General features: G+C 38.5%; 1 protein-coding gene across 2 annotated transcripts in view; it reads left to right on the top strand.

The window, feature by feature from the left end:
* Positions 1 to 818: 818 nt before the first annotated feature.
* Caap1 (caspase activity and apoptosis inhibitor 1) overlaps positions 819 to 17,377 on the top strand; it is a 56,929-nt gene continuing 40,370 nt past the window's right edge. For both annotated transcript variants that reach the window (XM_059254529.1, XM_059254528.1), the window contains exons 1-4: positions 819 to 1,153; positions 5,615 to 5,815; positions 6,587 to 6,671; positions 7,967 to 8,042. In XM_059254529.1, coding sequence (XP_059110512.1) covers positions 911 to 1,153; positions 5,615 to 5,815; positions 6,587 to 6,671; positions 7,967 to 8,042 — 605 coding nt within the window. In that variant the 5' untranslated portion in view covers positions 819 to 910. The remainder of the gene's footprint in view (positions 1,154 to 5,614; positions 5,816 to 6,586; positions 6,672 to 7,966; positions 8,043 to 17,377) is intronic.

Raw genomic sequence — 17,377 nt, 5'->3', positions numbered from 1 at the left:
TTTATGTCACACAGCAATAACAAAACAAATCCACAAATCTATTCGAATTCAGACTTCACAAGGTATACAGCGTTGTGTGTTTATAGTTCCATCTATTGTAGAGGCAGGGACAGTTAAGCCCAAGAGTTGTAGGTTTGACCAGACAACAATGCTGGATCACCTCAGAAAGAAAAACAAAGGAGTTCCTCACCCTAGGCTATCTCAGGAACTTTTACAGAGGCAGCTAGAACTCATCTCCACAGGTGGCCGTTTTCTTGACTCTAATAAAAACTTTGAGCTCACTAAACACTGTGAAATACTACAGCCAGACCCTTTCTTTTTAAACGTTTTACTCTCCCTGCTCCCACATTTCTTTAAAAGTAACATGGAATCATGTCTCGAAATTAGTATTAATGAGAAAAGATACCGAAGCACAAGACCGCTATTCTTGAATAACTCTTTAAAGAACACTTAAAAACAATCTGCCCAAGTGAGGTCGTAATGAGAGGAAGCGTTTCTCCCCCCCCCCCGAAATTCTTTTTATTGCTATATTGTTGGTATCACACGTGGGACTTGGAGGCAAAGGAAAATTACTCACGAACGTATTTGTAAGCTGAGAAACACTACAAAGAGTTACCCACAAGGCAAAGATTTTTTGGAAAACTCCACCTTCGGATCTTCGCTGAGGTTGGAAAAAAAAAAAAAAAACCATACTGAGCCCGACTGGCCCACACGTCACCTTCGGAACGCAAGACCACCTCAGCAGCTAGCACGGCGCGTCCGGGTCCCTCCTCCAGAAACGACACACGGCGAAACGCGCCGGGACCGGAAGTGACGTCAAGCCTGCGCCAGCCCCGCCGGCCGCTACGGAAGCGGTGTTCTGTTGCTGCAGAGACGGCTGGCTGTCGCCGATGGTTGCGGTGCGGGGACCATGACGGGGAAGAAGTCTTCCCGGGAGAAGCGGCGCAAGCGGAGCGGGCAGGAGGCGGCCGCTGCGCTCGCGGCCCCGGACCTGGTGCCCGTGCTGGGCGGTACCGCGGGCGGCTGCGGGAGCGGCGGCTGCTGCGGGGGCGCCGGCGGCGGGGCGAGTGTGGCGGGCGGCGCGGAACGGAGCGAACGCCGAAAGCGGAGGAGCACCGACTCGTCCTCCAGCGTCTCGGGCTCCCTGCAGCAGGTGCGTGCCTCGCCTCGCGCCGGTCCCCGGAGCTGCGGCCCCTCAGAAGAGCCGGGCTGCGGAGCCGGGCGGGCGCGCACCGGAGCTCATTGTTAGTGCCGGGGTCCCCAGGGCCGCCGGTTCTGTGCTGAGTCCGGTGGAACCCGTCCCCATGTTTTGAACTTCCAAGTTTCTGAATTTACTGCTCAGTACCCCTTTCCTATTAAACTTTTCGTGGCTCTTTTTACTCGTGGTTTTCCCGATCTCGGTAGAGGCTCCGTGGGGTCGGGAACTAGTTAACAAATGCCGGTGTAAGCACTGATCATACCTTACCGTTTTAATGGATTCTGATTATTTTCACATTACACATGGAAAAAAAAAATTCAAACTGAGACCCAAGTTCCAAAGTTTTACCCACAGTCACAACTGCAAGAATTTCATAGTTCTTACATTTGAATTCAACACCTGGGACCAAAATATGTTTTTGTGCGTCATCAACCTGTCGCGATACCCCCATTTAAAAACAGTAGTTTGTAACTTACAATTAAACGAAGGTGTTCTTAAAATCCATCGAAAACGGGATTAAGGCAGAAGTTGAAAGCCCTTCGTACTGCCGCTTGATCTGCATACCTTCTGTTGATATGCAGCCACTTTTTAATGGTTTCCTTTTACGTACATAATTGGGTAATATGCCGGCACTGAATGGGGTTCCTTCCATACGTGATGTGTTTTAGGGACTTCCCAGTATCCACATATCTTTATTGATTAATATTTAGGTTTTTAGTTTTCTTAATTTTTACATAAAATACCAAATGGAACATGTTCATGGATCTTGTGCAAGAGTTACATAGGCATAGAGCTACAGTAGTGAAATTGCAATGTCAAAGTATATGCGTTTTAAAAAGCAATGGATTAAAAAAAAAAAGCGATGAATTCCTTTTCTTTAGTACCTGGCTGCAGATGATATATTGACCAAATGCTTCATGCTCACGATCCTAGAGCTTCACAGCCAAGATGGACTAAACCCTTGATCTGTGAACCTAAACCTTTTTAGAGCAAAACAGACGTGTTGGGAAATAGAACCAAATGCTTTTAAAGAAAGACTTTACTGATTTATAGCTACAAATATTCGTCTTTGTAAATATTCACTAGTGTATGTTATCCTCCTAACACCCCCACCCCGACTGTGTAGCCCTGGCTAGCCTGGAACTTGCTGTATGTATGCTCTGTAGACTAGGCTGGCCTGAAACTTAGCATCCATCCTCCTGCCTCCGTCCTTGGAATGCTGATGTTACAGGTGTGTCCCACTGCACCATTCCTGTTGTCTGTCTTCTTTCAGAGAGCTGTCATCAGACTAAAGGGCCAAGTGAATATTACACACCCCCCCCCCTTTTTGATTCAGGGTCTCACTATATAGTCCCTACTGGTCTGGAATTTGTAGAACAGGCAGTCCTCAAACGCAAAAAGATTTGTCTGCCTCTGTTTTCTGAATACTGGGATTAAATTTAGGCATGTGCCACTGCACCTGGCTAACATTGTTTTAATATGTATTTTCCTGGTGAATAGTGATACTGAACGTGTTTACATTTTTATTTTCTATTTGATTCCTTGTATAGTTGTATAGATCCTTTGCCTGTTGTTCTTTTATTCGGTGTTTCACTGAGAAGTCTTACACGTATTTATATTAAGCTTTAGTTTTAAACCTTCGTGTGGCTTATACAGAAAATGTTCCAACTTTGTTTATGGGGTGCTGGAGCCTTTGATTTCTTTGTAGCCAGAGCTGGTAGTTTCTTTTGCTTTCCAGATTTTGTGTTTTGGAAGATCTTAAAATTTGTCAAATAATTCTGTATTTTCTTTTAATACTTAACAAATTTTACATTTATTTACTTTGTGTATGTGTGTGTGTGCATGTGTGCCATAGCAACTGTGGAGTGGGAGGACAACTTGCAGGTGTTGGTTCTCTACAATTCATGGAGTCCAAAGATTGAGCTCAGGTTGTCAGGATGGCAGCAAGCACCCTTACATGCCAAGCCACCTTGCTGACACTTTACAGTTTTTAAGATTAAAAAGGAAGTGTGTGTGTGTGTGTGTGTGTGTGTGTGTGTGTATGTGTGTCCCATTTGAGTGTGTGCCACTTGAATGCAAGTGTCCAGAGAGGACAGAAGAGGGCATGAGATCTGTTGGAGCTAGATATAGGTGATTTTAAGACCATTGTAGGTGCTGGGAGCCAAGTTTCTATCTTCTGAAGAGCAGCAAGTTCTCTTAACTGCTGAGCCGTCTCTCCAGCCTCATACTCTTTAACATTACAGCTTTAAATTGGGACTTGTGGGTGCAACTATCTATATGATTTTTCTTCTATCTAGTTATAGTATTTGGTATTAGTGATTTTCTGTAATATTGTGATCATACTGGACTTTTTACTTTTTTAGCACTTTTTTGTTATTAATTTTGTATTATCAAAATCTAGTGTAGTGACAACAGGTATTCTCTTCCCGTTTTGTTTTTAAAGTAAGACTCTCCTTCCTCTCTTCTTCCTTTCCTTCTGTACTGGACCCAGGGCCTTGAACCTGCTAGGCTAATGCTCTAGCACTGAGCTCTAGTGGGACTGTTCTAATCTTGTCCAGTAAGTATATTTGGGACAGATTGTGAAAGGTGGCTTTGGTCAGGTTAGGGAATTTTCTTCAACTGGTGGGTATGTCTTTATCATGTGACTTCCTGGCATGCTGTTTATGTGATTGTATCAGCTAGTGTAATTTTGTTGTTTAACTATTGGTAAGCTAGTTGATACTAAACTGTATGTACTGTCTTGGGATAAGCCCTGTCTGGTGTTTCGGATCTATGTGTTGTATGAAGTATTTTTACTTTGTGGTAGACATTTTTGTTTATTTTTGAGTCTCTATGTAGCCCTGGCTATCCTGATAGTATTTAGCCTCTAACTCACAAAGATCCACCCGCCTCCCAAGTGCTGGGATAAATCTTAATTAGACTAGTCTATAGCTTTAATTTTTATTGTGGATTGAGTTGGGAAGTTTATGTATATTGCACAGTAGTTCATAATATTTTCCTTACATGCTTATCAGAACTTGACCATTGGTAGGGCTTTACAGGCTTAATTGGTTTTTGTTTGTTTTTTATTTGTTTTCAGTCAGGGCCTCACTATGTAGCCCTGACTATCCTGGAACTCATTGTGTAGGCCAGGCTGGCCTTGAACTCACAGAGATCCATCTGCCTCTCCCTTTCTAGTGCTGGGATTAAAGATGGGCACCATCTTGCCTACCCTAAAAAAGCACTCTCATAAAAGAAATTTTAAGAGCCAGTGAGATGGCTCAGTGGGGCTGCACAAGCCTTGCACCTGAGTTCCATCCTTGAAACTACTGTGGAAGGAGCAAACCTACTCTCAGAAGTTGTCCTTTGACTGCTGTGTGTGAGTGTAAAGTCACACGTTGTATACTCATATAACAGCAATAAACAATTTTAAATTGAAAAAAGAAAATAAAAAATTATTAGAGATCTTTTATGCTTTCCCACTCATGTGGCCTTTCAGATTCATATCTGATAAGCATCTGCACTTGTTAATTGTGTGATATGGTGTAGTGTAGGGGAAGGAGGGAGGAAAGGCAGTCGTACAGAAAAGGTACACAGAAGCCCCACCTCTATGAGCTGAGGGAAGGAGGTGTGTATTTGAGTAATTCAGAGAAGGTCCTTGTGCTGTGACCTAAAAAGTGAGCACGAAGGGCCAGGTGGAACATAGTATCACAAGAACAGCATGGAATCATTTAATGGTTTTAAACTAGGATAAGTAAGGATCCATTCTAGAAAATTCATCTTGTAATGGTATACAAAACTGAAGTCTCATACTGAATATGGGGAATGCAGCTCCATGGCTGCTATAATCTAGGAAAGATTATGGACCAGAGTTTTGGAAGTAGATTTGGAAAGACTGACTAGTTATGGGGGATAGGAAATATAATTGTCAGAAATGTCTTAAATTATTGAAACTATTTGAACCTTTTGAATATGAGTAAATCATACAGCAGTTTAAAAATGATAGCTTGTGGTTAGAATATGGCTTTTTAATTGTAGTTTGTAACATTTGCTGCTGTTTTGTGTCTTTATATGAATTTAAGTAGAATGACAAAGCATTTATATCTTTTGGATGAATGGCCCCTGAAGGAATCTCCTACTTCTTCAAGTTTAAAATTTTAGGAAATAGTCCTCATGGAGTGTATTTCAGTTGTGTCTTCTGAGATATGTTTTTATTTTATTAAAACTCCTTGTGTTAACTGCAGAGTGAAGAGTAAAATTAAGGAGTGATGAACAACTACATTTTCTCTTCAGACTTTAGATAGATAATTGTGCAAATAAAAGGAATTTAGAAGTGTTTAATGAAGAGTAATTCAGTGACAGTAGATGGTGTCATGCATACACTCTAAGTATTTTAAATAGTGTTATTTACTAATTCCTTATTTTTTTTACTTGTAGGAAACCAAGTGTCTTCTGCCAACTCTGGAAAAGGAATTATTCTTGGCAGAGCACAGTGATGTTGAAGAAGGTGGACTGGATCTGACTGTTTCATTAAAACCAGTTAGTTTCTATATATCAGACAAAAAGGAAATGCTCCAGCAGTGCTTCTGTATAATAGGAGAAAAGAAGTTACAGAAGATGCTTCCTGATGTGCTGAAGGTACTTTGCTGGATTAGGAGGCTGCACACACGTGGAAAGAGAACCTTCTTGTGTAGCAGTCATTTCACTGAATGTAGTGTGTGAGTGGATGTTCTAATCTAGAACAAGCTACTTGAAAGAATGCAAGGAAGAGAATTTGGAGAACCTTAAGTGACCTTATATGTTGAAGCATTTTTTTTTTTTTTAAGAAAAATATTTAGGCAAGTCATTTATTGACCCTGAGGAAATAATTTTATTATTTCCCGGTAGTGGTACTAATTGGACTTACAAGGTATCTTTCTAGTACTTAAGAAAACATGCTGCTGTGTAACAATCTACAACAATAGTTTGTAGTAGCTTATGTTTCATCAAGTTTATACGTGTTTTCTTGTGTGTATTCCTGAAAACATTAGGGAAATATGTGGTATTCTGATTTTATGGATAGAAAGCCCAAACAAATAGTAAGGGTGAGTAACTCATATAGTCACTCCCTGAAGATTTAAATCTTAAGAATTAAATAAGGTAAATAGACTACATTTAAGTGTATCTGGAAGACTGATTTGTACTTCAGTTTTTCCTTCTAATAAATCCATTCACATATCTGAAATTTTCATGTCAAGTGACAGCTTTTCAGATTTCATCCCATAAAAAAGTTCATGTGAATATTCTTGAGGCTTTAATTTGTTTGATTATAAGATTTTGCTAATTGGAATTTTTCTTATAATTGCAGTTTTCCAGTTTACATTGGAGCTATAGTACATAAATGCATTTTTTAAATGTCATTTTCTTTAGAACTGTTCAGTAGAAGAAATTAAAAAACTATGCCAGGAACAATTAGAGCTCCTGTCTGAAAAAAAAATCTTGAAGATTCTTGAGGGTAAGAATGAATATTTTTACATTCTGCAAACTTATTAAGTGGTTCTCTGCATAAATATTGAGGTTTTCTTTCTCTTGCTTGAATGTGACTTTAATTTAGTTATTGTGGAATCACTGAAGAATATTTTTACTTATGTTTGTACTGAAATATAAAATTTATGTATGAGAATAGACTTTCCAAAAAACCCCCAAATTTGATAATTTTCCCCAATATATAAATAAGTCTGTGTTTGTATATTATAATAAAATGAATTAAAAAGTATCAGAAGTACTGTAAAAAAAAAAATCTCCAAGAAGTTACATTTTCTTTAAAATAATTAAGACATTTTCTGCTTTATTTTCTTCATAACTTATAACAAGCTATTGTGTATTACTCCTGTTCCAACAAGACTTAGAGGTAATATTAGAATTGTTTGCAATTTTCTAGCATTTATGTCTCCCAAACAAAGATTATTCTTTGATATGGATAACTTTTAGAATTTTGGATTTTCAAGTTATTTTATTTTTTTGGCTTGATTTGGAATTTTGAGAGGTTTTTCTCATTTGTATTACAGAAGAAACAAAAGCAGATCTTTTCAATTTCCAGAGACTGATTTTTTTTTTTAATGTAAAGTAATGGAGTTGGAGAGATTGATCAGTGGTTAAGACTGGAGCTGGTTCCCAGACAACATCAGGTGGCCCACTATACCTCCATCCCCAGGGGGTCTGATACCATCTGCCTCTGCAGGCATCTTCCCCACTGTGTGTGTGTGGGTGCGCGCACGCACATGTGCGCACACACACACACACACACACACACACACACACACACGCATGCACACCAAACAACAAAAATTAAGGATTTAATGCATTTTGTAATTCTGGAAATATATACATATTTATGTATATAGTCCCTAATTATGTACATACACCTTCTTGTTTGTATGTGATTGATAAAGGGAAGACAATGAAAAAATCAATTTTAAATATAACACTGGAAGCTGGAGAATGGTTTAGGATTAAGAGCACTTGGTGTTCTTCTGGAGTATGTGAGTATGGTTTTCTACACCCACATTGGGTGGCTTATATCCATCTGTAATGCCACATCCTCCCTGTGTGGACACTTGCATACATGTACCTACCCACACACATATACACACATACAAACACATAGATAAAATCAATCTTAAAAAATACAAGTAATAGAAAAATATTTTATTAATTTATTAAACTTGTATCTTTTAAAGATGGCACTTTTTATATAACGGTAAAATCATTTTATAAACATGTTTTCAGTAGTTCATTTTTTTTTATAAGGTGACAATGGTTTGGACTCTGATATGGAAGAGGAGGCAGATGATGGCTGTAAGGTGGCACCCGATTTAATCAGTCAGTAAGTTAAAAACACAAACACTTTCATTTCAAAATTTCTTTGTTATCCTTTTGAAGATCCCTGATTTAAAAAAATATTAATGTGTGTGTGTGCTTGTATGAGTGTATTGTCACATGTGGGTAGGGGGAGGCCAGAGGAAGGCATCAGATCTCCTGGAGTGGGAGTTACAAGTCATTGTGCGCTGCCTGAAGAGGATGCTGGGAGCCAAACTGGATCCTCTGGAAGAATAGGAAGTGCTCTTAACTGCTGAGCCATCTCTCCAGCCTCTCTTTGAAGATTATGATTATCTGAGTGTGTGTGTGTGTGTGTGTGTGTGTGTGTGTGTGTATGTATGAGAACCTTTATATAAATATGTACATATATAAAAGTTCATTTGACCTATTTATTTTTACATGTGCGTTTATATGTGTATTACTGTAAATATATATATGTGTATATATACACATATATATGTATATATATTATTGGAAAATTGTGATGATAAAAAGTACTTGAAATTTTGAGAACCACTGTCAGTGGACAATAACATGAATAAGTATGTATTTAAGCTGAAGTTTAGATTTTTTTTTATGTTGAATAGAGTATTATTGGGTAAGTATAACTCAGAGGGACAGTTTCACATTACAAGTGTAGAGAGGTGCTGGAGAATTGATTCAGCAGTTAAAAGCACTAGTTGCTCTTCTGGAGGACCCCAGTTTGATTCTCAGCACCCTCATGGTTGCTCACAACCATCCATAATTCCAGTTCCATTGGACCCGATACCCACTCCTTACCTCCTTGAGCATCAGGTATTATGTGGTACATTTACATGTAGGCAAAACACTCATAAATATAAAAGAAAATAAATCTAATAAAACATTTTTTTGAATTTTTTTTTTTTTTTTGGTGACAGGGTTTCTCTGTGTAGTCCTGGCTGTCCTGGAACTCACTCTGTAGACCTTGAACTCACAGAGATCTGCCTGCCTCTGCCTTCTGAGTGCTGGGATTAAAGGTGTTCGCCACCACCGCCTGGCAAGAATTTTTTTTTAAAGGTGTAGAGAGCTAATCAAGTTATCTGTGTTTTCTCAAGCCTTGAAAATGTCTTGCTATGTTCCTTGGCTGCCTCGAGAGAAACAGACTTAGTACATCTTGCTTTAAGTCATTTTACAATATAGAAAATGTTGACATTTTAAATAAGTCATTTTAGTAGCTTTTCTTTAAAAACAGTGATAATCCTTTATATAATATAGAACTGCACACCACTCAGTTTATTTAGTTTAAATATTTACTAAACCTGTTGCTTTTAGTACTTTTAAGTTTCTCCTCCCATACCCTTACTTCCCCCCTTCTTTCTCTTCCTCACTTTTCCTTTTAATTTTAGTTCTAGGAATTGAACTTCACACATGCTAGGAATCTTTGTCCCACCAAGGTATAGCCCTAGCCCTCAATTTCTTAAATCAATTGTTTTGTTTCTTGATGTTACTTTTAGAACCTTGAATTCAGTTTTTACTTGATTACTTTTATTTTTCCATTATCCATTTCCCTCCATTTTTTAGGTACTATTAAGGTTTAATGCTTTACTTTCTCACACCTGAACAATAGTGCTACCTCTTTTTTTAGTGTGAAAGCCATTTAATGGTTGTTCAGTTAGATTATAAATTTGGTTCTTTTTAAAATTACACGAAGAGATTGGAGAGATGGCTCAGTGCTTACAAGCACAGGCTGCTCTTCTAGAAGACTTGGTGTCTTAATTAGGGGTTTTATTGCTGTGAAGAGACCATGACTACAACAACTCTTATAGTGAAAACATTTAATTGGGTAGGCTTGATTACAGTTTCAGAGGTTCAGTCTATTATCATCATGGCGGGGAACATGGTAGCAGGCAGGCAGATGTGCTGCTGGAGGAGTAGATGAGAGTCTTATATCTTGCAGGCAACAGGAAGTTGACTGAAACACTGCATGTTATCCTGAGCATTGGAAACCTCAAAGCTCACCCCCACAGTGACACACTTCCTCCAACAAGCCCTACTCACTCCATAAAACCACACCATATAATGCCATTCCCTATGAGATTATGAGTGTCAGTTACATTCATGCTACCGTAACACTTGGGTTTGAATCCCAGCTCCAGGGACTTCAGCATCCTCTTCTAGCCTCCATGGGTATTAGTCATTCATGTGGATGCACAGAGAGATACATACAGCCATACACACAAAACCAACCAACCAAACAAGCAAAGTTAGAACAAGGGCTAGCTATGGATTTTAGCTCAGTAGTTGAGTTCTTTCTTAGCATGAACTAGACCTTGGGGTTTAACCCCTAGAACCACAACAACAAAATTCAGTAACTAGCTTTTGAATTATTATGATGAAAAAGTTTTACAGAGATAAAAAGATACAAAGCCAGTGTCATAAAGAACCCACTGTATAATTAGACAGGTCACATGAACTTTTGTCATGCTTTGTCAGGTAGACAAAGCAGTTACAAACATATATATGGGTATCTGTAGGGACCAGGAGAGCATGTCAAATGCCCTGGAGCTAGAGTTACAGGTTGCCAGATATGGTTGCTGGGATCCAAATCTGAGTCCTCTGGAAGAGCAGTATGCACTTTTAACCACTCAGCCATATATTTGTCTAGGACCTAAGAGCTTCAGGATTCAGTAGTTCTGACCCGGTGCCTCAGCTTCTTAAGTAGCTGAGACTCCAGTTTTTATTACTAAGAATGATGTAGGACCAGTGAGATGAATTACTAGGCAAGGCATTTGCTATCAAGTCTGATGGTCTGAGTTCAATCTCAGGGATTCACAATGTTGGAAAGAGACAACTGACTCCCCAAAATTGTTTTTTTTTTAGCCACCCCATAGATACTCACCACAATTCTACACACACCCCCACAAAAATAAATGCATGTAAAAACCAACTTTTCAAAAAGAATGTCAGTTGTGATGAGGGAGTCGTCTTGGAGTGTAAAGTGAAGGTTCTGGGAAGGGAGGGCTGTGGGAAGACCCTGGCTTTAGCTCCTGTTGCTGACTCCTTTTCCCTGCTTCTTGGAGCAGAATAACCCACATAAGCAAACCTCTAGACCTAAGACAGGAAACTAAGGGGTTCTGACAGAATGCAGGTAGAGCATTTCTTTCACCTTGCTATTGAGCAAAATTGGAGCCACAGAATAAAGACAGATTTTCCTTTTCTCAAAGCTTGCCAAGGCAGCTTAAGAGGCCTTTACTGATAGTATCCTTTTAGATTTTGCTTTGTACTTTGAGGTCAATTGAGTTCTATTCATCTGAGGGGAAGTGGACTAGTGGGTATATTCTTGTAAACCTTTTTTCCAGGCTTCAGCAGAAGAGTCAGCTTGGCATATTTGGTGCTTAAACTCTCTGTGTCCTGTGACCTGCTGTTTTTCACTGTAGTGAATGCTCGCCATGTGACCAGGCTGCATGCTAAGGGAATAGTCCATCATGAGCAGACAAAAAAGGCTGAAAGGAACTCAGTAACTTCTATTGAGCACCGAGTTAATAGAACACAGGAAATAAAGCTTTAACAAGATAATAGGACTGCTCAAGGAAATATAGTTAGAGCACAAATGTAATTTTGGGAACTAATGCTATTTTGTGTTTCTTAACTCACTAGGCTGAGTGATAAAAAGATTGGTTATGACTGGGAACTGAATTGTTGTCCTAAACAGGCAGAATGGGCAGATAAATACAGAATACTACAGAAAAACTTCAAAAAAATATATGTAACTCAATTTTAGGAGACCTATCATGGATCTACCAGGGAAAAAAAAAGTTACACGTTTTGAGTTTAAAATTTGCCTTAAGACCCTATAAGGAAAATGTGATATATTGTGTACCCTAATAAAATGTGCCTAAAGATCAGAGGACAGAGCAAGCCACTAGATTAAACATAGAGGCCAGGCAGTGGTGGCACACACCTTTAATCTTAGCATTCTTGAGGCAGAGATAACGTCTGGATCTCTGAGTTCAAAGCCACCCTGGACTACATGAGATTGACTCAGTCTAGGAGAGAAACAGCCACACAGTGGTGACACACACTTTTAATCCCAGCACTTGAGATCTCATACCTTTGCTTGGGAAGCACACACATCTTTAATCCCAGGAAGTAATATGGCAGAGCAGAGAAAGGTATATAAGGTGTGAGGAAACAGGAACTAAAGCCTGTTCAGCTGAGGAAGCTCATTTGGCTAGAGGCCTAGGCTGAGGCTTTTTCAGGGTGAGGGAAGAGGTAGTGGCTGTGGCTTGTTCTGCTTCTCTGATCTTTCAGCTTTCACCCCAATATCTGGTTCTGGGTTTTTTATTAAAAGACCATTTAGTAATTCGTATTACAGGAAGAATAAGGAGAGAAGATCTTATGGGTTAAATTATGTCCTGGAGATTCATTTGTTGAGGTCTTACCCAACAGTGGCTAAGAATGTAACCTTATTTAGAGATAAAAAGTGGTCATAAAATTACAGTGAGGTTTTTAACACGGGTTCTGATCTGATCTGTGTCCTGATACTAAGAAGCAAGTGAATACATTGGAAGACACGAGAAAGTAAATTGAGTAGGGGAATTTCCTTTACATTTCAAAGAAATTAAAAAGTAATGTACTACAAGAACATTGAGAAAATATAACAGCAAAGACAAAAGCTCAAAACTAAAGAGATAGAAAACACACAGAACTGTAACCATTCATGATCTCCGTCTTTGTAAAGGCCATACTATAGAGAAGATCTTTCTGATTTGAAGGAAGTAAGTGAAGGACAAGACTAGAAAGTAAGGAGATGCTTCATAGGTATATGTGAGCTTAAAACAAATTACAATCCACATGTAGCATTGTATGTATAACTGTGGATCTAGCAAATACATGGCTTTCTTGCAAAATGCAAGTATATCCCCACAGAAGTGGAAAACATGAAGATTGATGTCGGAGAAATTGGAAAGTTGAGTGAAGTTCTGTTGAAGAAGCACCAAATCAAGATGGATGCATTCACACCTGAACTGCTCCTTACATAAGTCAACATGTTCAGTGTATTTGCAGCCAATGAAATGTTCAATAAATGCCAACTGTTACTATTCATAGACAGATATCTCTGTGTGTGTGTGTGTGTGTGTGTGTGTGTGTGTGTGTAAATATATATAGCCTAGAAAAAGATGAAGAGATTTTTCAGTTTACCTTAAATTTCTCCATACTCTTAATATCCACAATCTTATAAGTAGTGTCTCGAAAGCATACTGGAGATTTTAAGCCAGTTCAACCTGTGAATATAGGTTCGCAGGTATAAGCAAATAGAAATATTAGCATGTAGAATCCAACAGTGTATCAAGTGAGTAATTACACTGCTCATCATGTAGAATTTACTCCAAGAATTTTATCAGAAAACCTAGTTAGAAAATCTGTTAGCATAATTTATATCACTAAATTGAAAGAGAATTACATGACCATATAAGTATGTATAGAAAAGGCCTTTGGGAATGTTCAGCTGTCATTTTACTTGCGTGTAAGGTTTAGTACATGGTGTTTGATCCATTATGAAATGACTATTAGGCAAGAACATAAGACTATACATCATCTGGCATATTTGGTTTTTGTGTATTGTAGCAGCATCTAAAATCTAGTTCAGTCAACTTCCTATGCATATTGTTTTTAGCTGGCTGTAGTCCTCACCTCATGCATTAGCTCTCTAGACTTAGTCATTCTGTATAACTACAACTTTGTGCACTTTGATCTATATCCCATTTTCTCCTTACCCTGGTAAACACTATTTTATTCTGTTTCAGTGTAATTTTTTTAAAGATTTATTTCTTTTTATTTAATGAGTGTTTTACCCACGTGTATGCCTTCATCACATGCATGCAGTACCTGAAGAGGCCAGAAGAGAGTATCAGAATTCCTGAAACTGCTTTGTTCTAGACAGTGAGTTCTGAGGTGCCATGTAGGTGTTTGGAACTAAACCCAAATCCTCCTTAAGAGCAGCAAGTGTGTTTAACTGCTGAGCTGTTTCTCCAGCCATATATTGATATCTCTTAAGATTGCATATGTGATTGAAACCATGGTGTTTCTTGTTTGTTTTTTTTTTTTTTTTTGCTTTTTTTTTTTTTTTTTGAGATAGGATCTCATTATGTATCTCTGACTGTCCTGGAACTCACTATGTAGACCAGACTGGCCTCAAACTTGCAGAGTTCTCACCATGTAGAATTCACAGCCTGCCTTTGCCTCCTGAGTGCTGGGATTAAAGGCATGTGCCACTATGCCTGCTTTTTTAATGTCTGCTTATTTCACTTAGTGTAATGGCTTCCAGGCTCATTCATGTGGTTATAAATGATAGGATCTCATTTTTAAAAGCTCAGTAATACATATATGCATGCATATATGCATGTGTATATCTGTATATGGGATGTGTTTATCTATGTGTAATAGGTATAAATACAATATATTATTGTATGCTACTGTTTCTTTACCCATTTATTTACCATAGGACTCATAGATTGATACTATATCTTGGCTATTGTGAATAAGACTGCATTGTAAACAAAATGTGAATATATCTATGAGGTGTATATAAAGAGTTGCTTTTTTCTTTTTTACTTTTTTAAAAAACGTTTTTGAGAACTTCTATACTATGTTCTACAGTGGTTGTACAATTTACATTCTTACCACCTGTTTGCAAGGTCTTCTGTTTTCTCCACATCCTCACTAATCCTTATCCTTGGTATTTTTAATTTAATTAATTAATTTGTTATTTATTTATTTATTTAGAGACAGGGTTTCTCTGTGTAATTTTGGTGCCTGTCCTGGATCTCACTCTGTAGACCAGGTTGGCCTCGAACTCACAGAGATCCTCATGCCTCTGCCTTCCAAGTGCTGGGATTAAAGGCATGTGCCACTGCCGCCTAGCTTCTTGGTATTTTTAAAATGTCATTACTTACTTATTTGGTGTGTGTGTGTGTTTTCTCTCCTTCTAATTGTGGGTTGTAGGAATTGCACTCAGTTAGTCAGGCTTGGAAATGTGGGGTTCTTAAACTAAAACCTCAGAAACCATAAAGATACATTTGTGTGAAAATATTAGAAATGGTTGAGTAGGACTAGGGAGTTGATTCAGTAGGTAAAAACACTAGCTACACAAGCTGACCAATGTGAATGTGATTCCTAGAACCCAATAAAAGTGGGTGGAAATTTTATATAGCACCTTATTAATGATGTTTTTCAGTATCAATTAAAAATAGGCTTTGTTGTAGATTATTTTGCTTAGTTGACTATGGACTAATATGAGTACTCTTGAGCATGGTTAAAGTAAGCCAGGGCAAGCTGTGGTATTCAGTTGATTAGGTATATTAAATATAGTTAACTATGTTTTTATTTTGCCTTGTGTTTTCTGACTGTCTCATATAGCCTCATCGGCTTCTCACTCTATGTAGGTGAAGTTGATTCTGCGTTCCTGATCCTCTTGCTTCTGCCTTGTGAGTGCTGGCATTATGCGTGTGTCCCATCATGTCTTCCAATATTTTCAGTTTATAATGGGATTATAAGCATCAGTACTTTGCAAGCAAGGGACAGTAGTCCTTTTATTAGGCAAAGGTGGACTCCACTGTAGATTCGGAGGTTAAAGTTGATGTGCTTTGAAGATGGAAGAAGTAGCCATAAACTAAGAGATATAAGTAGTCTTTTAGGGGGTGATGAATACATAGAAATGAGCTTTCTCTTTCTTGTAGCCTCTTGAAGGCATGCAGCAGTGTTTCCACCTTGGTTCTCGTTACCTGAAGTCCTGTTTGGATTGCTGGCCTGCAGAACTGTTTGGGAGTAGATTTATTTTGTTTTAATCCACTAAATATTTTGCTATAGGAGTAACAGGAAAATAATGCAGTGTACTTACTAAAACCTGGGAACTAAGCCAAAAGTTACATATAAAAATTTTTTTGAAGTGGTTTCCAAGCAGCAATATATCAAAATATGGATTTCCTTTTTTTTTTTTTTTTAAAAAAATACCAGGTTAAGAAGTTTTCTGGGAAGACAAACATTGTTTGGAGTTATGCATTGGTATCTTTTATGACATGTATATTTCAGACAGCTGCATAGTACTTCATTTTCCTAAATGTTTAATGTATAAAAGCATTTGTGAATGAAGCTCTGATTATAGGAAAAAAATGCATAAAAGCCAAAGGCTAGTTTAGGAAATCTATCAGTTTCTCAGTTTCTTAGTGACTAAGGGAAAGAGGAAATGAAAGTATCTTTGTTCAGTTTATGATATTATTTTTTAATTAATTAAATTAAATATTTTATTTTATTGTTTTTCTTGTGTGTATGTGTGCACCATGTGCATGTGTGCATTTCTCTTGGAGGCCAGAAGAGAGCATTGGGTCTCCTGGACCTGGAGTTATAGATGATTGTGAGCTATTGTGTAGGCACTTAGAACTGAATTGGGGTCCTCTGCAAGAATAGTTAGGGCTCTTACCTGCTGAGCCATTTTTCCAGCCTTTTACATCGTGTGTGTGTGTGTGTGTGTGTGTGTGTGTGTGTGTGTGAAAAGTGTTGTTATGCCGGGTGGTGGTGGTGTACGCATTTAATCCCAGCACTTGGGAGACAGAGGTAGATGGATCTCAGTGAGTTCAAGGCCAGCCTGCTCTACAAATGGAGTTCCAGGACAGCCAGGAATGTTACACAGAAAAACCTAGTCTAGAAAAACAAAAAAAACCAAAAGTGTTATTATGTAGCCTAAACTGGCCTTGAACTTGAGTCTTCTGCTTGTAAGTGCAGGGATCATAAGTATGTGTGTGATCCTATCTGGTCATTTTCACTTCGCACTTGCTGTTTTGTTTTTATTGTATTATTGTCATCATTATTATTTATTCCTGTCTGTGTGTGTGATGTCTGAGTGTGGGTGTGCATGTACCATAGTGCATGTGTGAAAGCACGGAAAACTTTGTGGAGACGGTTCTCTGCTTTTGCCTGTTTGTGGCTTCTGGGGCTTGAACATGGGTCTTCAGACCTGCATGGTAGTGCTTCGCCTGCAGAACCATTGCTTTATTTGTTTGTTTGTTTGTTTTGAGACAGGTGAGTCTCAGGTTCCCCAAGCTGTCCCAAGGACCCAGATGGTCCTCCTTTCGCTACCTTCCAAATCCTGAGATTATAGGTATGTTCCACCGTGGCAAGGTTTTTAATCCCAGTTTCATTGAATAAATGGTTTTTAAATATCTGATTGAAGCAGCAATATTATTAAGATTAAATGCATCTTTTTTTTTCCTCTTTTTTTTTTTCCCCCAAGACAGGGTTTCTCTCTGTAGCTTTGGAGCCTGTCTTGGAACTCACTCTGTAGACCAGACTGGCCTCGAACTCATAGAGATCTGCCTGTCTCTG

Source organism: Peromyscus eremicus, chromosome 2 (genome assembly GCF_949786415.1).
Source record: "Peromyscus eremicus chromosome 2, PerEre_H2_v1, whole genome shotgun sequence".
Lineage (NCBI taxonomy): Eukaryota > Metazoa > Chordata > Mammalia > Rodentia > Cricetidae > Peromyscus > Peromyscus eremicus.
This window is presented reverse-complemented; position numbering and strand designations above follow the sequence as displayed.